The 27,392-nt window shown below is 47.9% G+C and overlaps 1 protein-coding gene across 2 annotated transcripts in view; it reads left to right on the forward strand.

The window, feature by feature from the left end:
* Positions 1–27,392, forward strand: part of mdc1 (mediator of DNA damage checkpoint 1) — a 68,374-nt gene that overhangs the window by 30,461 nt on the left and 10,521 nt on the right. For both annotated transcript variants that reach the window (XM_070861265.1, XM_070861266.1), the window contains exons 7-13: positions 1,440–1,529; positions 5,725–5,814; positions 13,812–13,901; positions 15,010–15,099; positions 19,476–19,565; positions 23,023–23,073; positions 24,134–25,455. In XM_070861265.1, the coding sequence (XP_070717366.1) occupies positions 1,440–1,529; positions 5,725–5,814; positions 13,812–13,901; positions 15,010–15,099; positions 19,476–19,565; positions 23,023–23,073; positions 24,134–25,455 (1,823 nt within the window). The remainder of the gene's footprint in view (positions 1–1,439; positions 1,530–5,724; positions 5,815–13,811; positions 13,902–15,009; positions 15,100–19,475; positions 19,566–23,022; positions 23,074–24,133; positions 25,456–27,392) is intronic.

Consider the following 27,392-nt stretch of genomic DNA (forward strand, 5'->3'; position numbering starts at 1 on the left):
TCTTCAACCACCCCCCATTCCCAACCCCTTGCTCATTCACATCCTATCCCCTTATCATTATATAGCTTCTCCCTTGGCCCTCATTGCACTCTGTTCCTCCAATAGGACTTGATTCCTGCTCTCTCACGAGCCTCCACCTGATCACTCCATTGTATTTCCTTGCCCCAATGCTCCTCGACGTTCCATTGCACAACCTCTCTTTTCCCCCCCCCCCCCCCTTCTTTAAGACTGCTATCTGAAGAAGCGCACCCTGCAACACTCTATCCTCTCGACCCATCGCCATGTCTCTAACTTCTTTTCTTCTCTCGTACTTTAAATATGTAGTCATTATCCAGTTCCACGCTTACCTCTCCCACAATTCTGGGTGAATCCCTTCATTCTGGATTCCATCGAGCCCACAACACCCAGACTGCTCTGGTCATGGTCACCAGTGATGGCAGCCTTTGCAATTGTGACCCTGGTACATTATCCCTCTTTATCCTCCTCGAGCACTTTGTGGCGATATGGCAAATTGAGCCATCCCGTCTTCCTCCCCTGTCTCTCAGTGTCCCTTAGCATTGTTCCACTCCTTGTCTGACCAATGCACATTTACAACAATCACTTCTCCTCCTGTCCCAACACGCTTGCCTCCAAAGTATCACAAAGTTCTGCCTTTGGTCCCCTTTTAAGTCTTGGTTTACACGTTACCCTTCAACAACGTTATCCCAAGGCATGTGGTCACATTCCCAATGTATGCTGCTCAAATCCAGCTCTTGTTAGTCCAACTCCCAGTAATGGATTAAAAAACAGAAAATGCTGGAAATCTCAGCGGGTCAGGCAGCATCTGTGGAGAGAAAGCAGAGTTACTGTTTCGGGTTGACGACCCTTCGTAGACCAGAAACGTTAACTCTGCTTCTGCTGCTTCCTCTCCACAGATGCTGCCTGACCTGCTGAGATTTCCAGCATTTTCTGCTTTTATTCCAGATTCCAGCATCCGCAGTATTTTGCTTTTGTCCAAATAATGGGTCATCTGCAAGTTCCTCCAGTTGAACTGTGGGAAGACTGTTCATCTTGCAAAATGATCACCAGGTCAGCCCATCAAACATTCTGTATCCTTTGCTGGTTGTTGCATTTCTCCCACTCCTCCTGCACCTGATCGCTCAGACCAAACGGTGTCCTGTCAAACACTCTATCCGTCACCACAGTCCCTTCCATCTCCACAGTGATGTCCAACCTCTGCCGTTACCTCACCTCCATTGCGGATGAAAGAAAGAAGGGCAAGTCAATGAGCTCAGGCTAAGTGGGCGCGGAACCTGTAACCTGATTGTATTGGAACAATCGTGCTCTTGTCTTGAACAACGGAGCTGTAATAAGAGGAGCCTGAAAAATGTGTATTTTAGAAGGAAGTGATTTGAGCCGTGGGCCAAGTCTGATCACGCACCTGCTCTGTTCCTCCACAGGTGGCGCTGCGGCAGCGAGCAGCGCAGAGGAAGAGGCCATGCAGCCATTCACCTTTAAGTCTCCGGCTTTCGGCAAAGACCCTTTCAGAGGTAAGATTCAGACAAATGTACCCGTAGCGGAGTTTGTGACTTTGAGCTGGGTGATGCTTTCAGTGTCAGACCTGGGCCCAGATACAAGCCCCTCGTATTGCTCACGGAGAGACATTGGATGTTTCTGTGGGGTCCGACACATGCAGGGGTGGGATGCAGTGATTATGAGGCAAAATCTAGTTTCACACTGGGTACAACCTTCACAGTGTAGGATCTGTAATAAGAACATAAGAATTAGGAAGCAGAAGTAGGCTATCTGGCCCCTCGAGCCTGATTTGCCATTCAATAAGATCATGGCTGATCATGGCCTCAACACCACTTCCCTGCCCTCGCCCCATAATCCTTGACTTTCTTATCTCTCAAATATCTGTCTTATGTCCAATTTAAATATGTTCAATGGCCCAGCCTCCACTGCTCTCTGGGGTAGAGAATTCCAAAGATTCATGACCCTCTGAGAGAAGGAATTCCTCCTCATTTCCGTTTTAAATGGGTGACCCCTTATTCTGAGACTATGCCACCTAGCTCTGGACTCCCCAATGAGAGGAAACATCCTCTCTGCATCTACCCTGTCAAGCCCCCTCATCTTATATGTTTCAATAAGATCACCTCTCAGTCTTCTAAACTCCAATGAGTATAGGTCCAACCTGCTCAATCTTTCTTCATATGACAGCCCTTTCATCTCAGGAATCAACCTCTTCTCTGAACTGCCTCAAATGCAAGTACAGTATATCCCTCCTTAAATAAGGAAACCAATACTGTTCGCAGTACTCCAGATGTGATCTCACCAATGCCCTGTACAGTTGTAGCAGGACCTTCCTTACTTTTATCCTCTATCCCCTTTGCAATAAAGGCCAACATGCCATTTACTTTCCTAATTACTTGCTGTACCTGCATGCTAACTTTGAGTTTCTTGTACAAAGAACCCCAGGTCTCTTTGTACCACAGCATTTTGTAATCTCTCCCCATTTAAATAATAATTTTCTTTTTTATTTTTCCTACCAAAGTGGATAACCTCACATTTTCTCACATTATACTCCATCTGCCAAATTTTTCCCCACTCACTTAGCCTGTCTATATCCCTTTGCAGATTATTTGCGCCCTCCTCACAACTTGCTTTCCCACCCATCTTTGTATCATCAGTAAATTTGGCTACATTACACTCGGTCCCTTCATCCAAGTCATTAATTTAGATTGTAAATAGTTGAGGCCCCAGCACTGATTCCTGCAGCATCCCACTAGTTACAGTTTGCCAACCCGAAAATGACCCATTTATCCCGACTCTCTATTTTCTGTTAGGTAGCCAATCCTCTATCCATGCTAATATATTGCCCCCAACCCTGTGAGCTTTTATCTTGTGCAGTAACCTTTTATGTGGCACCTTGTCGAATGCCTTCTGGAAATCCAAATGCACGACATCTACTGGTTCCCCTTTATCCACCCTGTTCGTTAAATCCTCAAAGAACTCCAGCAAATTTCTCAAACATGATTTCCCTTTCATACAACTATGTTGGCCCCTCTTGATTGCGTTATAATTATCTAAATGTTCTGCAACTACATCCTTAATAATGGACTACAACATTTTCCCAATGACAGATGTTGCGCTAACCGATCTCCAGAATCCAGGGAATTTTGGTAGATTACAACCAATGCATCCATTATCTCTGCAGCCACTTCTTTTAAGACCCTAGGATGCAGGCCATCCGATCCAGGGTACTTGTCAATCTTTAGTCCTATTAGTTTGCCTAGTAGCTTTTCTCTGGGGCCGAACTTGGTGAAAGCCAAGGCCTGCCCAAGTGCTGCCCAAAAGATTGCAGAGACCTAGCGGTACTTTTCCAGGAAGATTCCTCTAAAAGATATGGCAGTACCGCCCGGTGGCAAAATAACGACTTACGCCGTGAATCTGGGCGGCAGCAGGCAGGAGCTCCCAATCTCGGCGGTAAATGCGATCCTCGCCAAAGTACTGCCGAGAATTGAGTCAGGCCCAGGGAAAGGAGGGGCGGGGGGATCACTTAAAATAAACATTTAAAAAAAAACACGAACATTTTCAGGGGACCCCATACACAGAAATCGCTGGGAAAAAAAAGTTAACTAATCTTTTTTTTTCTTACTTACCGTTGGGTTTAGACCTGTCTTCTCGCGTTCCTTTCCCCTGCTGCCGCCGTCTCCCGCCCGCACCAATATGGCAGCTCGGCGGGCGGGAGGGCACTTGCGCGCCTTGCACGCTATCGGCCGTCAACGGACGGCTCCCAGCGGTATTCCCCTCCCGCCATTGGGAGGCCGAGTGGAAACTGGCTCCAAAAAACTCGCCGGCAGCGGTCGGCAAGGCCACCAAGTTCGGGCCCATTGATTGTTTTACCCCCCCCCACCCCCGACAATAGCCCCTTGATTATCAATTTTTGGGATGCTTTTAGTGTCTTCTACCGTGAAGACCGATACAAAATGTTTGTTCAAAGTCTCTGCCATTTCCCTATTTCCCATTATGATTTTCCAGTCTCGTAGCGAGGAGATTTGAGTACAGGGGCAGGGAGGTGTTGCTACAGTTGTATAGGGCCTTGGTGAGGCCACACCTGGAGTATTGTGTACAGTTTTGATCTCCTAACTTGAGGAAGGACATTCTTGCTATTGAGGGAGTGCAGCGAAGGTTCACCAGACTGATTCCCGGGATGGCAGGACTGACCTATCAAGAAAGACTGGATCAACTTGGCTTGTATTCACTGGAGTTCAGAAGAATGAGAGGGGACCTCATAGAAACGTTTAAAATTCTGACGGGTTTAGACAGGTTCGATGCAGGAAGAATGTTCCCAAACCAGGGGTCACAGTCTAAGGATAAGGGGTAAGCCATTTAGGACCGAGATGAGGAGAAACCTCTTCACCCAGAGAGTGGTGAACCTGTGGAATTCTCTACCACAGAAAGTTGTTGAGGTCAATTCACTAAATATATTCAAAAAGGAGTTAGATGTAGTCCTTACTACTAGGGGGATCAAGGGGTATGGCGAGAAAGCAGGAATGGGGTACTGAAGTTGCATGTTCAGCCATGAACTCATTGAATGGCGGTGCAGGCTCGAAGGGCCGAATGGCCTACTCCTGCACCTACTTTCTATGTTTCTATCCTCTAAGGGACCAACATTTACTTTAGCTACTCTCTTTTTATACACCTGCAGAAGCTCTAAGTCCACAGCAAATTGTCAGTCTCCGAGACAAGATAGACGAGTGCAGCATAAATGGAAACAACCTTCCAGTAATACAGGTGTCAGGGTAACTGCCTCTTTTAGGGAAATTGTTGGGGACTTATACTCAGAATCTAACCCATAGTTTACAGAGCCTTCATGAACTGTGTCAAATTTATGACCAGCAAGATCTCTCAAACACCAAGACACCAGAGAGAACTCCCCTGCTCCTCTTCCAAAAATACTGCGAGATCCTGTTCATTCACCTGAAACAGCAGACAGGGCTTCGGTTTAACAACTCATCCGAAAGATGGCACCGCTGACAGCACAGCGCTCCCTCAGTCGTGCACTGGTGTGTCAGCCTAATTTTTGTGCTCAAACATGGGGTGACCTAATAGAGGTCTTTAAAAATGTGAGAAGTTTTGATAGAGTAGTCACAGAGAGGGGGAGAGCAAACCTAGAGGGCATCAGTAGAAGATAGTCACCAAGAATTCAAAGAGGGAATTCGGAAGAAACTTCTTCACCCAGAGAGTGGTGAGGATGTGGGACTCGCTACCACAGGGAGTGGTTGAGGCGAATGCAATAAATATATTTAAGGTGAAGCTAGACATGCATATAAGGGAGAAGGGAACAGAGGGTTGTGCTGATAGAATTAGATGAGGAAGGACGGGAGTAGGCCTGAAACAATGGCATAAACAATGGTAGGGTCTGGTTGGGCCGAATGGCCTGTATCTGTGCTGTATTTCCTATGTAAGTCTGTAGTGTGGCTTGAACCCAAAACCTTCTGACTCAGAAGTGAGAGTGCTCCCCACTGAGCATGGCTGACACCTGTAAGTAACTTGCAGGGGAAGTCACTCAGTTCAGTCTCGAGTGGGCACGGAACCTGTAACCTGAATGTATTGGAACAGTCACGCTCTTGTCTTTAGCAACGAGCTGTAAGAGAAGTCTGAAAAAGGTGTATATTTTAGAAGGAAGTGATTTGAGTCGTGGACCGAGTCCGATCATTCACCTCCTCTGTTCCTCCACAGGTGGCGCTGCAGCAGCGAGCAGCGTAGAGGAAGAGGCCACGCAGCCATTCATCTTTCAGTCTCCAACTTTCGGCAAAGACCCTTTCAAAGGTAAGATTCAGACAATTGTACCGATAGCGGAGTTTGTGACTTTGAGATGCTTTCAGTGTCAGATCTGGGCTCAGATGCAAACCCCTTGTATTGCTCACGGAGAGACGTTGGATGTTTCTGTGGGGTCTGACACATGCAGGGGTGGGATGCAGTGATTATGGGGCAAAATCTAGTTTCACACTGGGTACAATCTTCACAGTGTGAGGTCTGTAATTCAACACCAAATTGGCAGTCTTAGAGACAAGATAGACAAGTGTAGCATAAATGGAAACAACGTTCCAGTACTACAAGTGCTCAGGGTTATAGCCTCTTGTGAGCTATTTATAGGGGAATTTTACCCAGCATCTCACCCCATCATCATCATCATCATCATCATCATCATAGGCAGTCCCTCAGAATCGAGGAAGACTTGCTTCCACTCTTTAAAAATAAGTCTTTAGGTGGCTGAACAGTCCAATACTAGAACCACAGTCCCTGTCACAGGTGGGACAGACAGTTGTTGAGGAAAAGGGTTGGTGGGACTGGTTTGCCGCACGCTCCTTCCGCTGCCTGCGCTTGATTTCTGCATTCTCTCGACAATGAGACTTGAGGTGTTGGCCCCCCCCCGCCTCCCGGATGCACTTCCCTCCACTTAGGATGGTCTTTGGCCAGGGACTCCCAGGTGTCAGTGGGGATGTTGCACTCACTCAGAGGGGACCCAGCATCTTACCCACAGTGTACACAGCCTCATGAATTGTGTCAAAGTTCTGTGTCCTGTTCAAATACAATACCCTATCCATCACCACAATCCCTTATCTTTATCTGAACAGTGTTTTCCATCTCTGCTGTTATCTCATCTCCATTGTAATAGAAAGAAATTAATATTTATACAGTGTCTTCCATGACCTCAGGCCATCACATAATGCTTTGCAGCCAATGAAGTACTTTATAAGAACATAAGAAATAGGAGCTGGAGTAGGCCATTTTGGGCCCCTCAAGCCTGCTCTCCATTCAACAAGATCATGGCTGATCTTCTACCTCAACTCCACTTTCCTGCACTATCCCCATATCCTTTGATTCCCTTAATATCCAAAAATCTATCGATCTCTGTCTTGAACATACTCAAAGACTGAGCCTCCACAGCCCTCTGGGGTAGAGAATTCCAAAGATTCACCCTCTGAGTGAAGAAATTTATCCTCGTCTTAGTCCTAAATGGCCGACCCCTTATTTTGAGACTGTGACCCCTGGCTCTAGACTCCCCAGCCAGAGGAAACATCCTCCCTGCATCTACCCTGCAAGAATTGTTAATGTTTCAATGAGATCACCTCTCATTCTTCTAAACATTAGGCCTAGTCTACTCAATCTCTCCTCATAGGATTATCCCATCCCAGGAATCAGCCTGGTGAACCTTCATAGCACTCCCTCTATGGCAAGTATATCCTTCCTTAGGTAAGGAGACCAGAACTGTACACAATACTCCAGGTGTGGACTCACCAGAGCCCTATATAATTGCAACATTACCGCAGGTCAGGAGTGTTGGAGCTGGAGCGCTGGGCCCCTGGAGCATCGTGGGCTACCCCGACCTGCGAGAGAACACCACCACAGATCGGGAGTGTAGAAGCTGGAGGATGCCACTGCAGCTTCCATTGCAAACCTCTCCCAAGTGTGCGACGGCTTCGAGGTGGGAGACTGGGTGACGTCATCAGTACCCAGGTCGCCGTTTGGAGCGTGGGCAGGAACATCAGCGGGGCCCAGGCAAAGCAGAGGAGCCATGAGGGATTGTGGCTGAGATTTGATGGGTGATCGTGACGGAGGTTCGGCGAATGTTTGAGGCGGAGGTGCGGCGAGAGATCGTGGCGGTGGTGCGGCGAATATTTGTGGCGGAGGAGTGGCGAGGGATTGTGGAGGAGGTGCGGCGAATGATGGTACGGGGCCCAGAAGAGCCGCGGGCCCAGGGGCAGCACGGGCCAGTCCACACTGCGATATGTGTGCGCACTAGGTCCGTGCAGCAGAGCAGATCTCCAGTCGTCCTGGTTAATCCTTGCTAGTGGATAAAGACCTAGCTCTGTCAAGCCCGTGTGGTGGCTGAAATGCAGTGGTCACCACACGTTAAAAAAATCCACGCACAGGCATCTTCCATCCCCTCAAGTGGAGTTACGGACTGGAACATCGGGTCCTTCATTGAAACATCTGTGAAAGCAAGTCATCCTCGTTCGAGGGACTGCCTATGACATTATTGCAGTAAGACATCTTTACTCTTATACTCAAATTATTTTGTAATAAAGGCCAACATACCATTTGGTTTCCTAATTGCTTGCTGTAGCTTCATGTTAACTTTCAATGATTCAAGCCCCTCGTGTTGCTCACAGAGAGATCATCAGATGTTTCTGTGGGGTTTAATGCATGGGATGCAATAATTATGGGGCAGAATCTAGTTTCACACTGGGTACAATCTTTACAGTGTGGGGTCTGTAATTCAACACCAAATTGGCAATCTTAGAGACAAGATAGATGGGTGCAGTGTCAATGGAAACAACCTTCTATACTACAGGCTCTGTGTTACAGCATTTTGTTGATTATTTATAAGGTAGTTTTACCCTGCATCTAACCCATAGTGTACACAGCCTTCATGAACTGTGTTAAAGTTCTGTGTCCTGCTCAAAATCAACAACCTATCCACTGCAATCCCTTACCTTTATCTCCAGTGTTTTCTACATCTGCTGTTACCTCAACTCCATTGTAAAAGAATTTCATAGGATTACATAGGATGTACAGCACAGAAACAGTCCTTTCGGCCCAACCAGTCCATGCCAATGTTTATGCTGTAGTCTCCTCCTGTCTTTCCTCATCTAAATCTATCCCGCATAACCCTCTATTCCCTTCTCCCTCATGTGCTTGTCTAGCCTCAACAACAAAAACAACTTTTATTTATATAGCGCCTTTAACTTAGTAAAACGTCCCAAGGTGCTTCACAGCAGTGTTATAAGACCAAACAGATAAATTTGATACCCGCGCCACACAAGAAGAAATTACAGCAGATGACCAAAAGCTTGGTTAAAGAGGTAGGTTTTAAGGAGCATCTTAAAGGAGGAAAGAGAGGTGGAGATGTTTAGGGAGGTGGAGATGTTTAGGGAGGGGGCTTAGGGCCCAAGCAGCTGAAGGCACGGCCACCAATGGTTGATCAGTTATAATCGAGGATGTTCAAGAGGTCAGAATTTGAGGAGCGCAGACGTCTCGGGTTGTGAGGCTTAAAGAGATTACAGATATAGAGAGGGGTGAGATCATGGAGGTATTTGTAAACAAGGATGAGAATGTTGAAATCGAGGCGTTGTTTAACTGTTTACCAATGTAGGTCAGCGAGCACAGGGGTGATGGGTGATTGTTATTTGGTGCGAGTCAGGACATGGACTGCCAAGTTTTGGATGACCTCAAGTTTATGTTGTACAGAATGTGGGAGCCCAGCCAAGAGTGCGTTGGAATAGTCAAGTCTAGAGGTAACAAAGGCATAGATGAGGGTTTCAGCAGCAGAAGAGCTGAGGCAGGTGCAGAGGTGGGCAATGTTACGGAGGTGGTTTTAGTTGTGCCGCAGATATGTGGCCGGAAGCTCATTTCAGGGTCAGATATGATGCCTAGGTGCAGACAGTCTTGTTCACCCTCAGATTGATGCTAGGGAGAGGGATGGAGTCAGTGGTTAGGGAACGCAGTTTGTGGCTGGGACCAAAGACAATAACTTCGGTCTTCCCAATATTTAATTGGAGAAAATTTCTGCTCATCCAGAATTGGATGTCGGACAAGTAGCCTGACAATTTAGGGACCATGGAGTGGTCGAGAGAAGTGGTGGAGAGGTAGAGCTGGGTGTCATAGAATCCGAGAAAATTTACAGCACGGAAGGAGGCCATGTCGGCCCATCATATCCGCGCTGGCCGACCAAGAGCTATCCAGCGCTTGGTTCGTAGCCCTGTAGATTACGCCACTTTAAGTGCACATCCAAGTATCTTTTAAATATGGTGAGGGGTTGGGGTTCTGCCTCTACCACCCTTCCAGGCAGTGACTTCCAGACCTCCCACCCTCTGGGTGAAGAAATTTCCTCTCGTATCTCTTCTAAACCTCCCCCCCAATTACTTTAAATCTATGCCTCCTGGTTGTTGACCCCTCTGCCAAGTGAAACGGGTCCTTCCTATCCACTCTATCCAGGCCCCTCCTAATTTTATACATCTCAATCAGGTCTCCCCTTAACTTCCTCTGTTCCAAAGAAAACACACCCAGCATCTCCAATCTTTCCTCATAGCCAAAATTCTCCAGTCCAGGAAACATTTTTGTAAATCACTTCTGCACCCTTTCAAGTGCAATCACATCTTTCCTGTAATGTGGTGACCAGAACTGCACACAGTGCTCCAGCTGCGGCCTAACCAGAGTTTTATACAGTTCAAGCCTAACCTCCTTGCTCTTGTATTCCATGCCTCGACTTATAAAGGCAAGTATTCCATATGCCTTCTTATCTATCTGGCCTGCTACCTTCAGGGATCTGTCGACCTGCACGCCAAGGTCCCTTTGTTCTTCTATACATTTCAGTGTCATGTTCCCATGTCTTGTTAGACCTCCCCAAATGCATTACCTCACACATCCAGATTGAATTCCATTTGCCACTGTTCTGTCCACCTCACCAGTACAGTGATTTCTTCCTGCAGTCCGCAGCTTTCTTCATTATCAACCACACAGCCTATTTTAATGTCATCTGAAAACTTCTTAATCATACCCCCAACATTTAAGTCCAAGTCATTGATATGTACCACAAAAAGCAAGGGATCCTGCACTAAGCCCTGCGGAACCCCACTGGAAACATCCTTCCAGTCACAAAAACATCCATCAATCATTACCCTTTGCTTCCTACCTCCAAGCCAATTTTGGATCCAACTTGCCACTTTGCCCTGTATCCCATGGGCTTTAACCTTCATGACTAGTCTACCATGTGGGACCTTACCAAAAGCCTTGCTAAAGTCTATATATACTACATCGTAAGCACTACCTTCATCGATCCTCTTGGTTACCTCCTCAAAAAATTCAATCGGGTTAGTCAAACACGATCTTCCCTTAACAAATCCGTGCTGACTGTCCCTAATTAATCCTTGCCTTTCCAAATGTAGATTTATCCTGTCTTTCAGAATTTTATCCAATAATTTTCCCACCACTGGCGTTAGGCTGACAGGCCTGTAATTACTCGGCCTATTCTTTTCTCCCTTTTTGAACTGTGTCAAAGTTCTGTGTCTTGTTCAAAATCAACAATCTACCAGAATCTCTTACCTCTATCTCCACAATGTTTTCCAGCTCTGCTGTTACATAGAAAACATAGAAAATAGGTGCAGGAGTAGGCCATTTGGCCCTTCGAGCCTGCACCGCCATTCAATAAGATCATGGCTGATCATTCCTTCAGTACCCCTTTCCTACTTTCTCTCCATACTCTTGATCCCCTTAACCATAAGGGCCATATTTAACTCCCTCTTGAATATATCCAATGAACTGGCATCAACAACTCTCTGCGGCAAGGAATTCCACAGGTTAACAACTCAGTGAAGAAGTTTCTCCTCATCTCAGTCCTAAATGGCCTACCCTTTATCCTAATAATGCCTGTTTCACATAAATGAAAACAGAAAGGAGTGATATTTGAATTATTTGCTGCAACCTAAACTTCACAAACTGCTCTGTAACCAACTCCCCACATAATTTGGAGCATCCCCTTGCGTAATAATTCTACATGAAAAATTACCATCTTAAAATACATGTCGTAATACTGTACCAGTAATAGTTTATTATGAATTGTGAAATAAACCTCAATTTTCTCATGACTGTAACCTTCATGGGTCTTTAGTGACATGAAATAATAAAAGGCCACTCCATTCAACAGGCCCAGCAACAGATTATATATAGATAGTGGTGTCTTGTACTCCCACAACTTGTTTATTCTTAAGCTGTAAGAGTTTTAAGCCACAGAATCATCAATGTTACTTTCCCCTGGACCTTCCCTAATGCATCTTTTGAAGTAGTTGTGGGCTTACTATGATGTGGATTCATCTTCTCCTAGTACACTGAATGATTTGATTTTTTACTGTTTTTGTCTTTATGCGGGCATGTCGTCCATAGATCTATATTCCCTATGCTTACTGTGAGGTTTGTGTGACAACCGAGGCATACACCTACATTAATGTCGCTCAGCCACTTGTTGAGCTGCTAATCTGCATTTAAACCTGCAAGGTATATGAACTATTTCATTTTGTAACAAAATAATAAAGTACTGCCACTATAAGGCTACAACAGAACAATACATTCAATGTATTTCAAATTTAGTTAAGCCTATGGGTAACTACAATACATAAACAGTCAATTCTGAAAAAAAAAATCACATCAGCTCCATTGTAAAAGGATTACATAGGATATATTACCTCAGCTCCATTGTAAAAGGATTACATAGGATATATGGCACAGAAACAGGCCATTCAGCACAACCAGTCCATGCCGATATTTAGGCTCCACTTGGGCCTCCTCCCATCTTTCCTCATCTAAATCTATCTGGATAAACCTCTAATCTCTTCTCCCTCATATACTTGTCGAGTCTCCCCTTAAATGTATCTATACTATTCGCTTCAACCACTCCCTGTGGTAGCGAGTTCCACATTCGCACCACTCTTTAGGTAAATAATTTTTTTCTGAATTCCCTATTGGATTTCTTGGTGACTATCCTATATTGATGGCTTCTTCCCCACGTGGAAACATTCTCTCTCTATCAAAACTTTTCATAATGTTAAAGACCTCCACTTTATCTTCAGCATTTTTCCAAGAGAATCTAAAATTTCTGTCTGCGCTATTAATTGATCTATTTTGTTGCGAATGCTTCGTGCATTATAATGCCTTTTAGCTTTGATTTTTTTTCTATTTTTCCCTGATGTCACTGTAATCACCTTTGTTACTCTCTGTCCCTTCCCGACTCACTCTGCTTATTTTTACCCAAAACTCTGCTCTAGAGCCTTGACATTTCTCTTGCTGCTTTAAAATTTACTCTTTACTGAATCTGAATACTCTTCTTGAAGTGTAGTCACCACTGTTATAAGGTAGAGAAATGCAGCAGCTTTTTTGTGTACAGCAAGATCCCATAAACACCAGTGTGAAAATGACCAGATCATCTATTTTATAGTAATGTTGCTTGAGGGATAAATATTGAGGGATAACTATTGGCCAGGACACTGGGGAGAACTCCCCTGCTCTTCGCAATAGTACCATGGAATCATTTATACCCACCTGAAATAGCAGACAGGGCCTCGGTTTAACGTCTCATCCGAAATATGGCACCTCAGACAGTCCTGCACTGGAGTGTCAGCCTGGATTTTTGCGCTCAAGTGTGGGGTGACCTAATGGGGGGTCTTTAAAATTATGAAAAGTTTTGATAGAGTAGTCACAGAGAGGGGGAGGACAATCCTAGAGGGCATCAATATAAGATAGTCACCAAGAAATCCAGTAGGGAATTCAGAAGAAATGTCTTTACCCAGAGAGTGGTGAGAATGTGGAATTCGAGTGGTTAAAGTGAATAGTTTGGAGGCATTGATGGGGAAGCTAGATAAGCACATGAGGAGGAGGGTATAGAGGGTTTTGCTGATAGATTTAGATGAAGAAGTATGGGAGGAGGCTTGAGTGAAGCATAAACGGTAGCATGGACTGGTTGGGCCGAATGGCCTGTATCTATGTCATATATTCTACGTAAGTCTCTGTATTGGGGCTTGGACCTTCTGACTCGAGTGAGAGTGCTATCCACTGAGCCATGGATGACGCCTGTAAGTAACTTGTCGGGAAAGTCAATCAGCTCAGTCTAGAGTGGGCACGGAACCTGCAACCTAATTGTACTGGAACATTTGCACTCTTGTCTTGACCAACGAGCTGTAAGAGCAGCCTGAAAAACGTGTATATTTTAGAAGGAAGTGATTTGAGTCGTGGACCAAATCCAATCACGTACCTGCTCTGTTCCTCCACAGGTGGCGCTGCGGCAGCGAGCAGCACAGAGGAAGAGGCCACGCAGCTATTCACCTTTCAGACTCCAGCTTTCAGCAAAGGCTCTTTGAGAGGTAAGGTTCGGACAAATGTACCCGTAGCGGAGTTTGTGACTTTGAGCTGAGAGATGCTTTCAGTGTCAGACCTGGGCCCAGACACAAGCCCCTCATATTGCTCACGGAGATATCGTTGGATGTTTCTGTGGGGTCTGACGCATGTAGGGGTGGGACGCAGTGATTTAGGGCAAAATCTAGTTACACACTGGGTACAACCTTCACAGTGTAGGATCTGTAATTCAACAGCAAATTGGCAGTCTTAGAGATGAGATGAGTGCAGTCTAAATGGAAATAATCTTCCAATAATACAAACATTTAGGGTTATATCGTGGCATTTTCTCAGCATCTAACCCATAGTGTTCATAGCCTTTGTGAACTGTGCCAAAGTTCTGTGTCCTGTTCAAACACGACACCCTATCCATCACAAGTCCCTTCTAACTCCTGAGTGTTGTCTGCCTCTGACATTACCTCACCTCCATTGTAGAGGAAAGAAAGAACTTGCATTTGTATAGCTCCTTTCATGACCTTAGGACACTTTGCAGACAATTAAGAATGTTTGAAGTGCAGTACTGGTTGAAATGTAGGAAATGCAGCAGCCAGTTTACGCACAGCAAGATCCCACAAACGGCAATGAGATATAATAACTGATAATCTGGTTTAGTAATATTGGCCAGTGCACCGGGAATAACTCCCTTGCTCTTCCCCAAAATGGTGGCATGGGATCTTTTACGTCCACCTCAGAGAGCAGACGGGGACTCGCTTTAATGTATCATCCGAAAGACGGAACCTCTGATAGTGCCACTCTCACTCCGTTCCGGCACTGGGAGGGTCGGCCTGGATTATGAGTTCAAGTCTCTGGAGTGCGACTTGAACCCACACTCTCCTGACTCAGAAGTGAGAGTGCTACTCACTGAGCCATGGATGACACCTGTAAGTAACTTGCAGGGACAGTCAATCAGCTCAGTCTAGAGTGGGCACGGAACCGGCAACCTAATTATACTGGAACATTTGCACTCTTGCCTTTAGCAACGAGCTGTAAGAAGCCTGAAAAATGTGTGTATTTTAGAAGAAAGTGATTTGAGTCGTGGACCGAGTCTGATCACGCACCTTCTCTGTTCCTCCACAGGTGGCGCTGCGGCAGCGAGCAGCACAGAGGAAGAGGCCACGCAGCCATTCATCTTTCAATCTCCGACTTTCGGTAAAGACCCTTTCAAAGGTAAGATTCAGACAAATATACCGATAGTGGAGTTTGTGACTTTGAGCTGAGAGATGCTTTCAGAATCAGACCTGGGCCCAGATACAAGCCCCTCGTATTGCTCACTAAGAGATGTTGGATGTTTCTGTGGGGTCCGACGCTTGCAGGGATGGGATGCAGTGATATGGGGCAAAATCTAGTTTCACACTGGGTACAACCTTCACAGTGTAGCGTCTTTAATTCAACACCAAATTGGCAGTCTTGGAGACAAGATAGACAGGTGCAACGTAAATGGAAACAATCTTCCAGTACTACAGGCGTTCAGGGTCATAGGCTCTTGTCGTGCATTTGTAGGGGAATTTTACCCAGCATCTCACCCATAATGTACACAGCCTTCATGAACTGTGTCAAAGTTCTCTGTCTTATTTAAGCAAAACACCCTATCCATCACCACAATCCCTTTTATCTCCTCTGTTGTTCATCTCTGTCGTTACCCCAACTCCACTGCAGAATTAAAAAACCTGGGGGCCGAAATTCACCGTCCCCGAAGGGACGGCTACCGCACAGTTTGGGCGGGCGACCGATTAAAATAGATCGGCCGCCGCAGTCAGATGATTTTCCCTCCCCGAGACATATTCAGCGCGGGGGGCGGGGGGCGGGATTTGATCGATGTGCACTTCCGCCGGAAATGGTGCGGGCCGCTGGAAAGCCACCGGGATAGGGATTTACAGCTGCAAAAAGGTAGACCTTTTCCCAGCAGCGCCCCCGTGAAGTATTCGAGTCAGTTCTCGAACGGGACACCGGTGGAGTGTTGCTGTGATCGGGGCTCTTTGGTAAGGAAATAGTTTTATTAATTTTGTATTTTTATTTAAGATTACAGCATCCACTTTTATCTTTTAGTAGTTTTATTAATTATTAGTGTTTTATTTAAGATTACAGTATGCACTGTATGTATCTTTTAATAGTTTTATTAATTGTTTTGGCTCCATTCAACCTGCTGAGTGCTGCTCAGAGGTTTGCACGTACTGTTGTACAACTTTCAGGTCTGACTCTTTACTGGAGTCCTGTGGTCTGCAGAGACATGCTTGGCAGTGTTCACCCTGAGGATGGGAGGAGTGTTGGGAGGGTGACACCTGGTACACCTGCTCAGAAGCAGAACGGCACGCAGGAGAAGGCGGCGTCATCAGCACCATGCAGACAGGCAGCGGGCAAGGGAGGTAGCAGCCATGATTCATTCATTCTGCACCAGACCAGTGTGCCCGCTGTTTTCACCAGCCAGAATCAGGATTGCGGTTGTCTGCTTGGGGACAAGGAATATCCCCTATACACTTGGCTGCTTACTCCACTGCGGAACCCCACGACAGCGCCAAAGCATGCCTACATTGTGCCACCAGGTGTATCATCGAGCAGTGGATAGGCAGCCTTAAGCAGAGGTTCCAGTGCCTGGACCGCTCTGGTGGCACCTTGCAGTACTCTCCCCAACGGGTCTCCATAATTGTCGTGGACTGATGCATGCTGCACAACCTGGCCATCATGAGGGGACAGCCGCTGGAGGTCGAACCAGCAGTACCAACCTGAGGAGGAGGAGGCAGCGCAGGAGGAGGAGGAGGCAGCGCAGGAGGAGGAGGAGGGGGCGCAGGAGGAGGAGGAGGGGGCGCAGGAGGAGGAGGAGGAGGAGGAGGCGGAGGAGGAGGAGGAGGAGGAGGAGGCACACAAGCAGGAGGAGGAGGCGCAGGAGGAGGAGGAGGCACAGAAGGAGGAGGAGGAGGAGGGGGCGCAGGAGGAGGAGGAGGAGGAGGAGAGGAGGAGGCAGAAGCGGAGGAGGAGAAGGATCCCCGTCGCCACAGAGCTAGGAGGCGTTGACCCATTGCCACTCTGGAAGGGCCAGGTGCAGACTGGCCAGCACACTCCTGGAAGGGTATGTCCTCACATCTGGAGGTGTCCGACACCTCCCCTGCAATCTCCCTCCATGCATTATGTACTGCCGGTCTGCCAGGTCTCCCCATGTCAGGAAACAGTATTCTTCTTCTGTCCTCCACAATGTCCATCAGTGTCTCCAGCTCCATATCAGTGAACCTGTTGGCTCTCCTTGCACCTCTTACACCAGCCATCCTTCCAAACTCCTTCCCCACTCGGGGCCTTTCTGCAGACTCTGGCCTTTGCAGCTGGCTCATTAGTAACCCTTACCTGCATGCTGAATTTCTCAGTGGTCATAAAGCTCAAATCAAAACAGCCACACTACTGAAAAATCCACTTTGGAAGGGTTCATTAGCGCTGGAACATATTTGTTCACTTTTGGAGCTGAATATCGGGTGGCCCAGCCATTCAAAAATTTCGGCGCTAATGGCCACAAATAGGTGGGGGAGCACCAGCTTTCCAGCGGTACTGAATTTCGGGCCCCTGATATTCACATGGCATCTTTCCTGACCCCAGGACTTCCCAAAGCTCTTTACAGGCAATTAATTATTTTTCTATGGTACTCACATGTTCTTTAGGTAACCCTGAGAGCTAATTTGTGCATAGTAAGATCCTGCAAACAGCAATGAGATAAATGATCTGTTAACCTGTATTTGGCAGTATTGGTTCAAGAACCCTTGCCTACAATTTAGTTACCTAGGGCCCAAGTTTCCACATGATTTGCGCCTGATTTTTAGGAGCAACTGGTGGAGAACGGACTATCTTAGAAATCGCAATTCTCCACATTTATCTTTCTGCAGTTCTAGTCAGGTAGAACAGTTCCACTTTGGAACAGAATTTTTTCTTCAAAAGGGGGTGTGTCCGGCCACTGACGCCTGATTTCAAAGTTTCCACAGTGAAAACGTACTCCAAGCTAACTTAAAATGGAGCAAGTGAAGATTTTTGTAGAACTGAAAAAACCTGTTCTACACATTAAAAAAAATCAGGCGCAGGTTACAAATTAGGCGTCCAGGACGAGGGGGGGGGGGGGGGGGGGGGGAGGGAAGTCATTAAATTCTACAATAAATCCTTATTACAAATAAATCCAAACTGAATAAACATTTATAAGCAAAGAACCATCTTCCTACCTGTGTGAAAGTGCTTCAGCCATCGTTCGTTCCCGCGGGGGGGGGGGGGGGGGAGGGGGAGCCGTTCCGTTCGTTCCCGCGGGGGGGGAGGGGGAGCCGTTCCCGCGGGGGGGGAGGGGGAGCCGTTCCCGCGGGGGGGGGGGGGGAGCCGTTCCGTTCGTTCCCGCGGGGGGGGGGAGGGGAGCCGTTCCGTTCGTTCCCGCGGGGGGGGCGGGGGTGGGGAGGGAAACGGCTGCCTCAACTTTCTGAGGCTTCCTGCAGCCTTCTCACTGCTGCAAAAAGCCTCAGTGCTGATGGCAATGTGCTTTTATTAAAAAATTTTCAAAAATTAAACAGCTACAAAGAACTACAAAAATGGCCGAGTGCCAATGTTTCCTTCACACTGCGCGTGCGCGAACGCTCCCAACGCGCACGCGCAGCGTTGCCGGTAGGAAAAAAACTAATTTAAATGGTACCCGCCCCCTCCCACTTACAAAATCGGCGCGAGTGTAGGCTCCACCCCCCTGGGCGCCGCGCCAGGCAGACAAGGAGCTGCAGGGCACTCGAGAATAGCGCGGGTTTTTTTTAGGCGCGAAAAACGGGCGCCCAGCTCGGATGGGCGCCCGTTTTATATCGTGTGGAAACTTGGGGCCCCTAGAGTCTCGTCTGCAATGATGTCCTTGCTCAGCTCTGACCTTCACCTCACACTAACTCCAACCTGCCCAAAATTCTTCTGCCCGCATTCAGTCCTGCATTAAGTGCCACTCATCAATCACTCCTGCCCTCCACTGGATCCTTGTTCCCCAATGCATTGAGGTTAAAGTTCTATTCTCCTTTGCAAACCCCTCCAGGGTCTCGCCTTGCCCTATTTCTGCTCCTAGCCCTCGCTCTCTGGTTCCCTAGTTCTGGCCTCCTTTGTGTATGTTTCCTCTCTCTCTCCCTCGCCTGCTCTTTGCTCCACCAGTGGTAGCAGAGCATGCAACTATCTCGGATCTGCTCTTTTGAACTCTTTCTCGCTGACTCTTTCTCCCTTGTTGCCTTTTAAATGCTCCTCAAAGCTCATCATTTTTGACCACGCCTTCAGTACTATTCTGCATTACAACAGTGACTACACCTCAGTGGCTGTAAAGTGCTTTGGGATGGCCTGAGGACATGAAAGGTGCTATCTGAATGCAAGTTCTTTTTTTTAACTGTTTCTCTTCTACGAAGTGTCTTAGAATGTTTTCTGTGCTAAAAGGTGCCATATAATTGTACGTTGTTAAACAGTTGTCTTTAGCAACAAGCTGTAAGAAGCCTGAAAAACGTGTATTTTCGAAGGAAGTGATTTGAGCCGTGGGCCGAGTCCGATCACGCAACTCCTGTGTTCCTCCACAGGTGGCGCTGCGGCAGCGAGCAGCGTAGAGGAAGAGGCCACGCAGCCATTCATCTTTCAGTCTCCAACTTTCGGCAAAGACCCTTTCAAAGGTAAGATTCAGACAAATGTACCCGTAGCGGAGTTTGTGACTTTGAACTGAGAGATGCTTTCAGTGTCAGACCTGGGCCCAGACACAAGCCTCTTGTATTGTTCACGGAGAGATGTCGGATGTTTCCGTGGGGTCCGACGCATACAGGCATGGGATGCAATGATTATAGGGAAAAATCTAGTTTCACACTGGGTACAACCTTCACAGTGTGGGGTCTGTAATTCAACACCAAATTGGCAATCTTCGAGACAAGATAGACGGGTGGAGCATAAATGGAATGAACCTTCAATACTACAGGCGCTCAGGGTCATAGGCTCTTGTAATGTATTTGTAGGGGAATTTTACCCAGCATCTCACCCATAGTGTACACAGCCTTCATGAATTGTGTCAAAGTCCTGTGTCTTATTCAAATGCAACAGCCTGTCCATCGCCACAATTCCCCCCTTCTTTCTCCACAGTGTTGTACATTTTTTTGCCAGTAGAAATTCTGTAATTCCACCCCCAGTTGGCAGTCTCATCAGAGTTTAACCCGATCCTGACGTCCACACGTGCTGCTTCCAGCAGGGGTCGCTGGTTAGCCATCTGGAGTCAGAACCACGTGTTGATTTTTCCCTTCTCATCCCCCGACCCAGAGGTGATGCTGAAGCCAACTTCATTGGCCCCACTACCACCCTAGCTCAGAACAGCTAATTCAGCACAGAGCAGGGATTAAACCTGGCACCTCCGTCACAAACTGCTTTTACCAACAGAGCCATCGGGAAGTCTCACATTTAAAAAATATATATATATATAGTTTGTATTCTTTTTAAACTGGGCTGCCTTCTACCAATCCTGCTCTGGAGCAGTGACTGAAGATTGAATCTTGTCCAACTTTCTTTTCTTCCTGTTGCCCGATCAGCTTGGCCCCACTCAGCAGCGCATCTGACGACACTGCCAAGATCAGCAGCTTGTCACCTTGATGAATTATTGTAGCAACTTTTCAAACCAAAAAAAGATACCTTTTTTAAAGGGGAACCTCATAGAATCGTACAGCACAGAAGGAGACCATTCGGCCCATTGTGCCTGTGACTGCTCTTTGAAATAGTTCTTCAATGAGTCCCACTCCCCTGCTCTTTCTCCAGAGCCCTGCAATTTTTTTCCCTTCAAGTATTTAACCAATACTTCTTTGATAGTTATTATTGAATCTGCTTCCACCCCGCTTTCAGGCAGTGCATTCCAGATCACAATAACTTTCCTCATGGCACCTCTGGTTCTTTTGGCAATCACCGCAAATCTGTGTCCTCTGGTTACCGACCCTTCTGCCACTGGAAACAGTTTCCCTTTATTTACTCCATCGAAACCCTTCATGATTTTGAATACCCCTATCAAATCCTTAACCCTCTCTGCTCTAAGGATACCAATCCCAGCTTCTCCAGTCTCTCATAACTGAAGTCCCTCATCCCTTGTACCATTCTGGTAGATCTCTTCTGCACTCTAAGGCCTTGACAACCTTAACTGCAAATTTGTGGTGGGCAAATCACAGGCAGAGCCAGCGCAAGATGGAGTTTAAAAATATGCTTTATAAAGATATATCATAGTTGTCTTATTCAGCGTTGATCATTTGCAGTCCCTTGTATTTTGTGAAGTGGTCAAATTCAACAATTAAGTGATTTTAAAGAATATTGCGTATAATGTCTGTTCACTCTCGAAGCCCTTTGGCTTTTAATGAAACAAACCCACGGTTTCTTCGACCCAACGTGACTGGTGGCTTTTGTGTTGTTACCAAATGGCATTTTGATCATAAATCTTGCAGGTACTTCTTACTCAATAGTGCTACCAGGAGGCAGTTAGAGCAACTTTTTTTTATTAAATTCGTATTAATTTGAGTAGAATAAAATCGAGAGATAAAAACAGAAAATGCTGGAAATACTCCGTTGGTCCGGCAGCATCTGTGGAGAGAGAAATTGAGTTAATGTTTCAGGTCGATGAGCTTTTGTCCGAACTGGAAGAAGTTAGAAAATTAACAGTTTATAAGCAAGTACAGAGGCAAGGAAAGGGCCAGCGGGGGTGAGGAAAGAAAGAACAAAGGGGAAGGTCTGTAATATGGTGGGAGGCATGAGGGATTAAATGACAAAAGTGATAATGGGGCAAGGCAAGAGGGGGTTGTAATGTATGGATCCTTTGCTTGAGAATTCATCGCAACACATTGCTATTAAGAATTAGTTGGTTTATTAGCAAAAGGTTCAATAAACACGACTCGTTAACAGTTCATCCACCAAACTCACAACCACCTGCCTCATCGCGGATCCCCAGACCCAACTGGCTGGGGTTTTATTCACGTGACTGGCTAAACCACCCTGTGAGCAGACCCACAGATGCATACATTACAGGGGTGGTAATGGGACAAGTGAAGAAACAAAAGATGGGACCAAAGGAGGTGTAAATGGCAATAGCAGAACCATTACCAGGACTGATTTCTCCAGTGTGGTGATTTGGTGCGCAGTTGTGCTGTATAAGGCCGGGAAAGTTAAATTTTTTCAACTCCTGACCCGTGCTGGGTCAGCTGGCCGCCTCCTCTCGGGTGCCAGTGAGTTCGCTCAAGTTGTGCAAGGTTGTGGAGGCCGATCGCTGTTTAGTGACCCCACACTGCAAAGTGCACAGGTGCCAGATGAGAAAGGCTTTCCGGCTCAGCTGTGATTGAACAGCCTGTTGGCAATCAGTGTGAAGACTGGCGCTTGAATAATCAGTAGTAGAGGTTGGCTAGAACCCATGGAACCGTAGCCTGGGCAACAGTCAGAGCGAGCATCGAATAAACCCTTCGGTTTCCCTGCTGTGTCCATCTGCCCAATGTCCCGTTGGCTCATTACTCATCTTGATCAGCACGAACCAGATTGACATGAGTTGGATGATCGAAGATGTGTTCCTGTATTTACTAGCTATTTAAAATGGCATGCCAGTAGAGTTAGCGTCCAAGGGAGGGGCAAGAGTGAAGTTTAATAACTGCATTTACTTTTATTTTAAAAAGCGACAGGCTTCTGCCATTGGTTTTAGTGTGAGAAGGAAGTTGTACACCTCCCAAGTTCGCTTCCTGAGCTGTCAAGTTATCGGAGGTCTGCTGGGGTGGCAGTCGGAGGTTCCAATTTTCCAGTGTCCGTGGGCCAGGAAGCAAAAAGAAGAAACCAAGAGATTGCGTTTATACAGTGGCTTTCACGCCCCGGGATTTGAGGTTGTGAGAAGTACGATGTAAATGCCGGTTCTTCCTTTACATTGTTTTTAAGAGGCACCTTTATTTTAAAAAGGCGACCATTATTGGCTGCTACGATTTAAAATGCCTGCCAAGATTTATTTTTCCCTGTGTATTTTATTCGTCCACGTAAACTTAGTGGCACTTGTTCGGAGGATAACTCGAAAGGATGAGCCTCCTCTGCACTATATTCAATATCTTGCATACAGCTGTACTTTTTTTTCCCCTTTTCCAGAGCCATTTACTTCTGGTTTTGATCGAGAGAGTCAACTTGAAAAAGCTAAAGGTAAGGAACTGAACCAGAACTGTCTTCCAGCCAGTATTGAACAGCAGTGAGCTTGGGGAGGTGCAGCGTCTTGGGGCTACTGCACCGAGCGAGTGCAAGCCTGCGATTCTTGCAGTGAGCTTCATATCTTGGCTGTGTCTAATAATCATGGAGTGGTTATAAACGGCCTCATCACGAAGCCTGTGATGTTCGGTCCGGAGACTTGAGGTGGCCACGTCCTGATGTTGATGGAGAAGGAGGGGTTTGAGTCGAGGTCAGGGGTGCTTTCATACAGCTACTATCCGCCAGTTATAGATCAGTGCTTCCCTCACGCGGTGAATGGCATTTTTCCCCAGGAAAGAACAAACTTGCATTGATACAGTGCCTTTCACAACCTCCGGGAGTCCTAAAGTTCTTCACAGCCAGTGAAGTACTTTTTAAAATGTAGTCACTGTTGTGATGCAGGAAGCGCGGCAGCCAATTTTGGCACAGCAAGCTCCCACAAACAGCAATGGCCAAAATAATCTCTTTTTTTTTTAGTGATTTTGGTTGCGGGTTAAATATTGGCCCAGGACACCGGGGAGAACTCCCTTGCTCTTCTTCGAAGTCGTGCCATGGGATCTTTTACGTCCACCTGAGATGGCAGGCAGGGCCTCGGTTTAACATCTCATCCGAAAGAGACACTGGGAGTGTCAGCCTAGATTTTGTGCTCAAGACTGTGGAGTAGGACTTGAACCCACAATCTTCTGACACGAAGCCAAGAGTGCTGGCCACTGAGCCACGGCTGACACCTGTAGCGGTAACTAGAGCACTTGCGTTCTTGTCTTTGGCAACGTGCCGTAAGGGAAGCCTGAAAAACGTGTACATTTTCGAAGGAAGTGATTTGAATAAATACTTGGAAGGAGAACAAATTGCAGGGATGTGGGGAAAGAGCTGGGGAGTGGGACTGACTGGATTGCTCTTCGAAAGAGCCGGCGCAGATTTGGTGGATCGACTGGCCTCCTGTGCTGTACTATCCTCTGACTTTTTGATTTGAGCCCTGGGCCGAGTCTGATCACGCACCTGCTCTTTCCTTCCACAGGTGGCGCTGCGGCAGCGAGCGGCGCAGAGGAAGAGGCCACGCAGCCATTTGTGGCTGACGCTGTTACTCTGTGTCCTGTCGCAACTGCGGCGCGGCAGCGGGACCCTTCGGAGCCCGGTGAGGAAGACCTGTCGGAATCGAATTGTGAAGGCCAGCGGGCGGCCGAGGAGACCCAGCCCTTGTGCCTACAGAAGCAGGCCGCTGAGCCGGAGCGTGCGGCGGAGCACGAAGAAGCCTTTATCGCTCAGGGAACGGTCCCTGCCGCCAGCGCTGAGGACGGGCCGGCGCCCACGTTGGAGGAGCAGCCCGAAGGCTCCACCGAAGAAGAGAGCGGAACGGATCCGCCGGCGGTGACGGAGCAACAACCGGAGGCTCCTGAGGGCGGGGAGAGGGGCTGCAGCCAGCCGGTGAACGAGGAGGTGAATTCCCGGGCTCCGGCGGACCAGCAGGCGGCTCAGGCCGGCAAGGAGGTGAACGGAGAGCCTTCGGGAGATGCGGCTCCGGCACAAACGGCTGGAGATTCGCCAGCGAGCGGTGGAGGGGAAGCGGCCGCTCCTGGCACTGAGGAAGGTAGCACCGAGACTCCGGCCCCGAACCCAGCGCCGAGCCGGGCGGGCGGCAGGCGGGGCAGAAGGAGCGCTGCGGAGACCGGCGGCGGGCGCCAGGGGGAAATGGCCGTCCCTGGCGACAAGAGCGGGCGGCGGAGCGCGAGATCGGCGGCAGCCAGCAACGGGCGGAGCCAAGAGGCCGGAGGGAACGCCCGGCGGGGCAAGCGGAGGAAAGCCTCGGAGGCGAGCGCCGAGGAAGTTGACGTTGCCGCCGCGCAGGGCCGCGAGGCCGGAGGGAACGCCCGGCGGGGCAAGCGGAGGAAAGCCTCGGAGGCGAGCGCCGAGGAAGTGGACGTTGCCGCCGGGCAGGGCCGAGAGGCCGGAGGGAACGCCCGGCGGGGCAAGCGGAGGAAAGCCTCGGAGGCGAGCGCCGAGGAAGTGGATGTTGCCGCCGCGCAGGGCCGAGAGGCCGGAGGCAATGTTCGGTGCCAGCGGCGGAAAGCCCCAGAGGTGAGCGCTGAGGAAGTGGCCACCGCTACACCGGCGGGCCGGCCGAAGAGAGGCAGGGGCAGGCCGACCGTCTCCGCGACCATCACAGACGACAACCGCTGCCTCCCGGAGGAAGAGAGACCCCAGATTCCCAGCGCCCGAGGGCGCAGATCCAAACAGAAGTCCATGGCCGCACCGCAAAGTCAGGCCGAGAGCGTTGAGATTGCTTCCCAAACCGATAGTTTGCCGAATCAGCGCCCAGCGGGCAGAGGCCGGAGAAAGCAGGTGAGTGGCTCCTTCATAGTATTTATAGCACGGAAACGGGCCGCTCGGTCGAACCGCTCCATGCCTGTATTCAGGCTTCACTCGAGCCTCCCCCCTCCCCTCTTCATCAAACCCTATCAACATATCCCTCTATTCCTGCCTCCCTCATGTGCTTATCCATCCGCTGCTTAAATGCATCTGTTCGCCTCAACTACTCCCTGTGGTAGCGAGTTCCACATTCTCTCCACTCTCTGGGTAAAGAAGTTTCTCCTGAAACCCTGTTGGATTTATTAGTAACCATCTTGTATTTATGGCCCCAAGTTCTGGTCTCCCCCACAAGTAGAAACATCTTCTCTGTGTCTACCCAATCAAACCCCTTCATAATCTTAAAATCCTCTATCAGGTTGCCCCCTCAGCCTTTTTTCGAGAGAAAAGAGCCCCAGCCTGTTCAATCTTTCCTGATAGTTACAACTCTCAGTTCTAGTATCCTCCTTGTAAATCTTTCTTGCACCTACCATATCCTTTTTGTAATATAGAGATACAGCACTCTGAGTGTCATCTAAGGTTCTGTGTAAGTGTAACATAACTTCTCTAAAAGATTCCTCTTTTAAAGAAAGAAAAGAAAGACTTGCATTTATATAGCGCCTTTCACGACCACCGGCCATCCCAAAGCACAGCACAGCCAATGAAGTTCTTTATTGAAATGTAGTCACTGTTGTAATGTAGGAAATTAACATTGACTCTGAGTAGATGTGCTGCCTGGTGTGGCAACATAACGAGCAGTTTATTGGTTCAATCTGTTAGCCGATGCCAACCAATGAAATTAACCAATGAGTTCAGGCTGCGATATTTCAGCTAATGAGAGCAAAATGGGGCAGCTTTCTTGCCCCTGATTCTTTGAATTTATATAACACATTTCATGTCCATGAACACCCCAAAGAAAAAGAAAAAAGAAAGACTTGGATTTATACAGCGCCTTTCATGACCACCGGATGTCTCAAAGCGCTTTACAGCCAATGAAGTACTTTTGGAGTGCAGTCACTGTTGTAATATGGGAAATGCGGCAGCCTAATTGTGCACAGCAAGCTCCCACAAACAGCAATGTGATAATGACCAGATAAGGTGCGTTTGTTATGTTGATTGAGGGGTAAATATTGGCCCAGGAGACTGGGGATAACTCCTCCGCTTGCCTTCGAAATAGTGCCGTGGGATCTTTTACGTCCACCCGAGAGGGCAGACAGGGCCTTGGTTTAGCGTCTCATCCGAAAGCAGTCCCTCAGCACTGCACTGGAGTGTATTTGTTCATGGGATGTGGACGTCACTGGCAAGGCCAGCATTTATTGGCGCCCATGGGAAGGTGGTGGTGACCATGCAGATTGTGGTGAAGGTACTTCTACAGTGCTGACTTTGTCGTAGCGGTTTGGTACAACTGAGTGACTGACTCGCTGGGCCATTTGAGAGTGTAATTAAGAGTCAACCACATTAGGAACCAGGTCGCTGATTGGAGCGTGGGCAGATACAGCAGGAGCAGTGGGGTCAGGGCAAAGGAACGGCAAGAGTTCGTAGAGGGATGGGATCCGGGCCCAGGAGAGTTGGAGGTCGGGGCCCAGAAGAGGCGAGGGCCCAGGGGCAGCACGGGCCAGCCCACACTGCGATATGTGTGCGTACTAGGCCCATGCAGCAGAGCTGGTCTCCAGTCGTCTTGGTTTACCCTTGCCACTGGACCAAGCCTGTGTGGTGGCTGGTGTACAACGGTCACCCCATGTTAAAAAAAAATCCACGTACAGGCATCTTCCACCCTTTAAGATGTAGTTATGGACCTGGAATATTAGGTCCTTCATTGAAACACCTGTGAACTCGTCCCTTTTTGGCATGGAAGCAAGTCATCCTCGTTTCGAGGGACTGCCTATGATGATGATGGAGTGTCAGCCTTGATTTTTGTGCTCAAGTCCCTGGAG

This window comes from Pristiophorus japonicus, chromosome 19, assembly GCF_044704955.1.
Source record: "Pristiophorus japonicus isolate sPriJap1 chromosome 19, sPriJap1.hap1, whole genome shotgun sequence".
Classification (NCBI taxonomy): Eukaryota; Metazoa; Chordata; class Chondrichthyes; family Pristiophoridae; genus Pristiophorus; species Pristiophorus japonicus.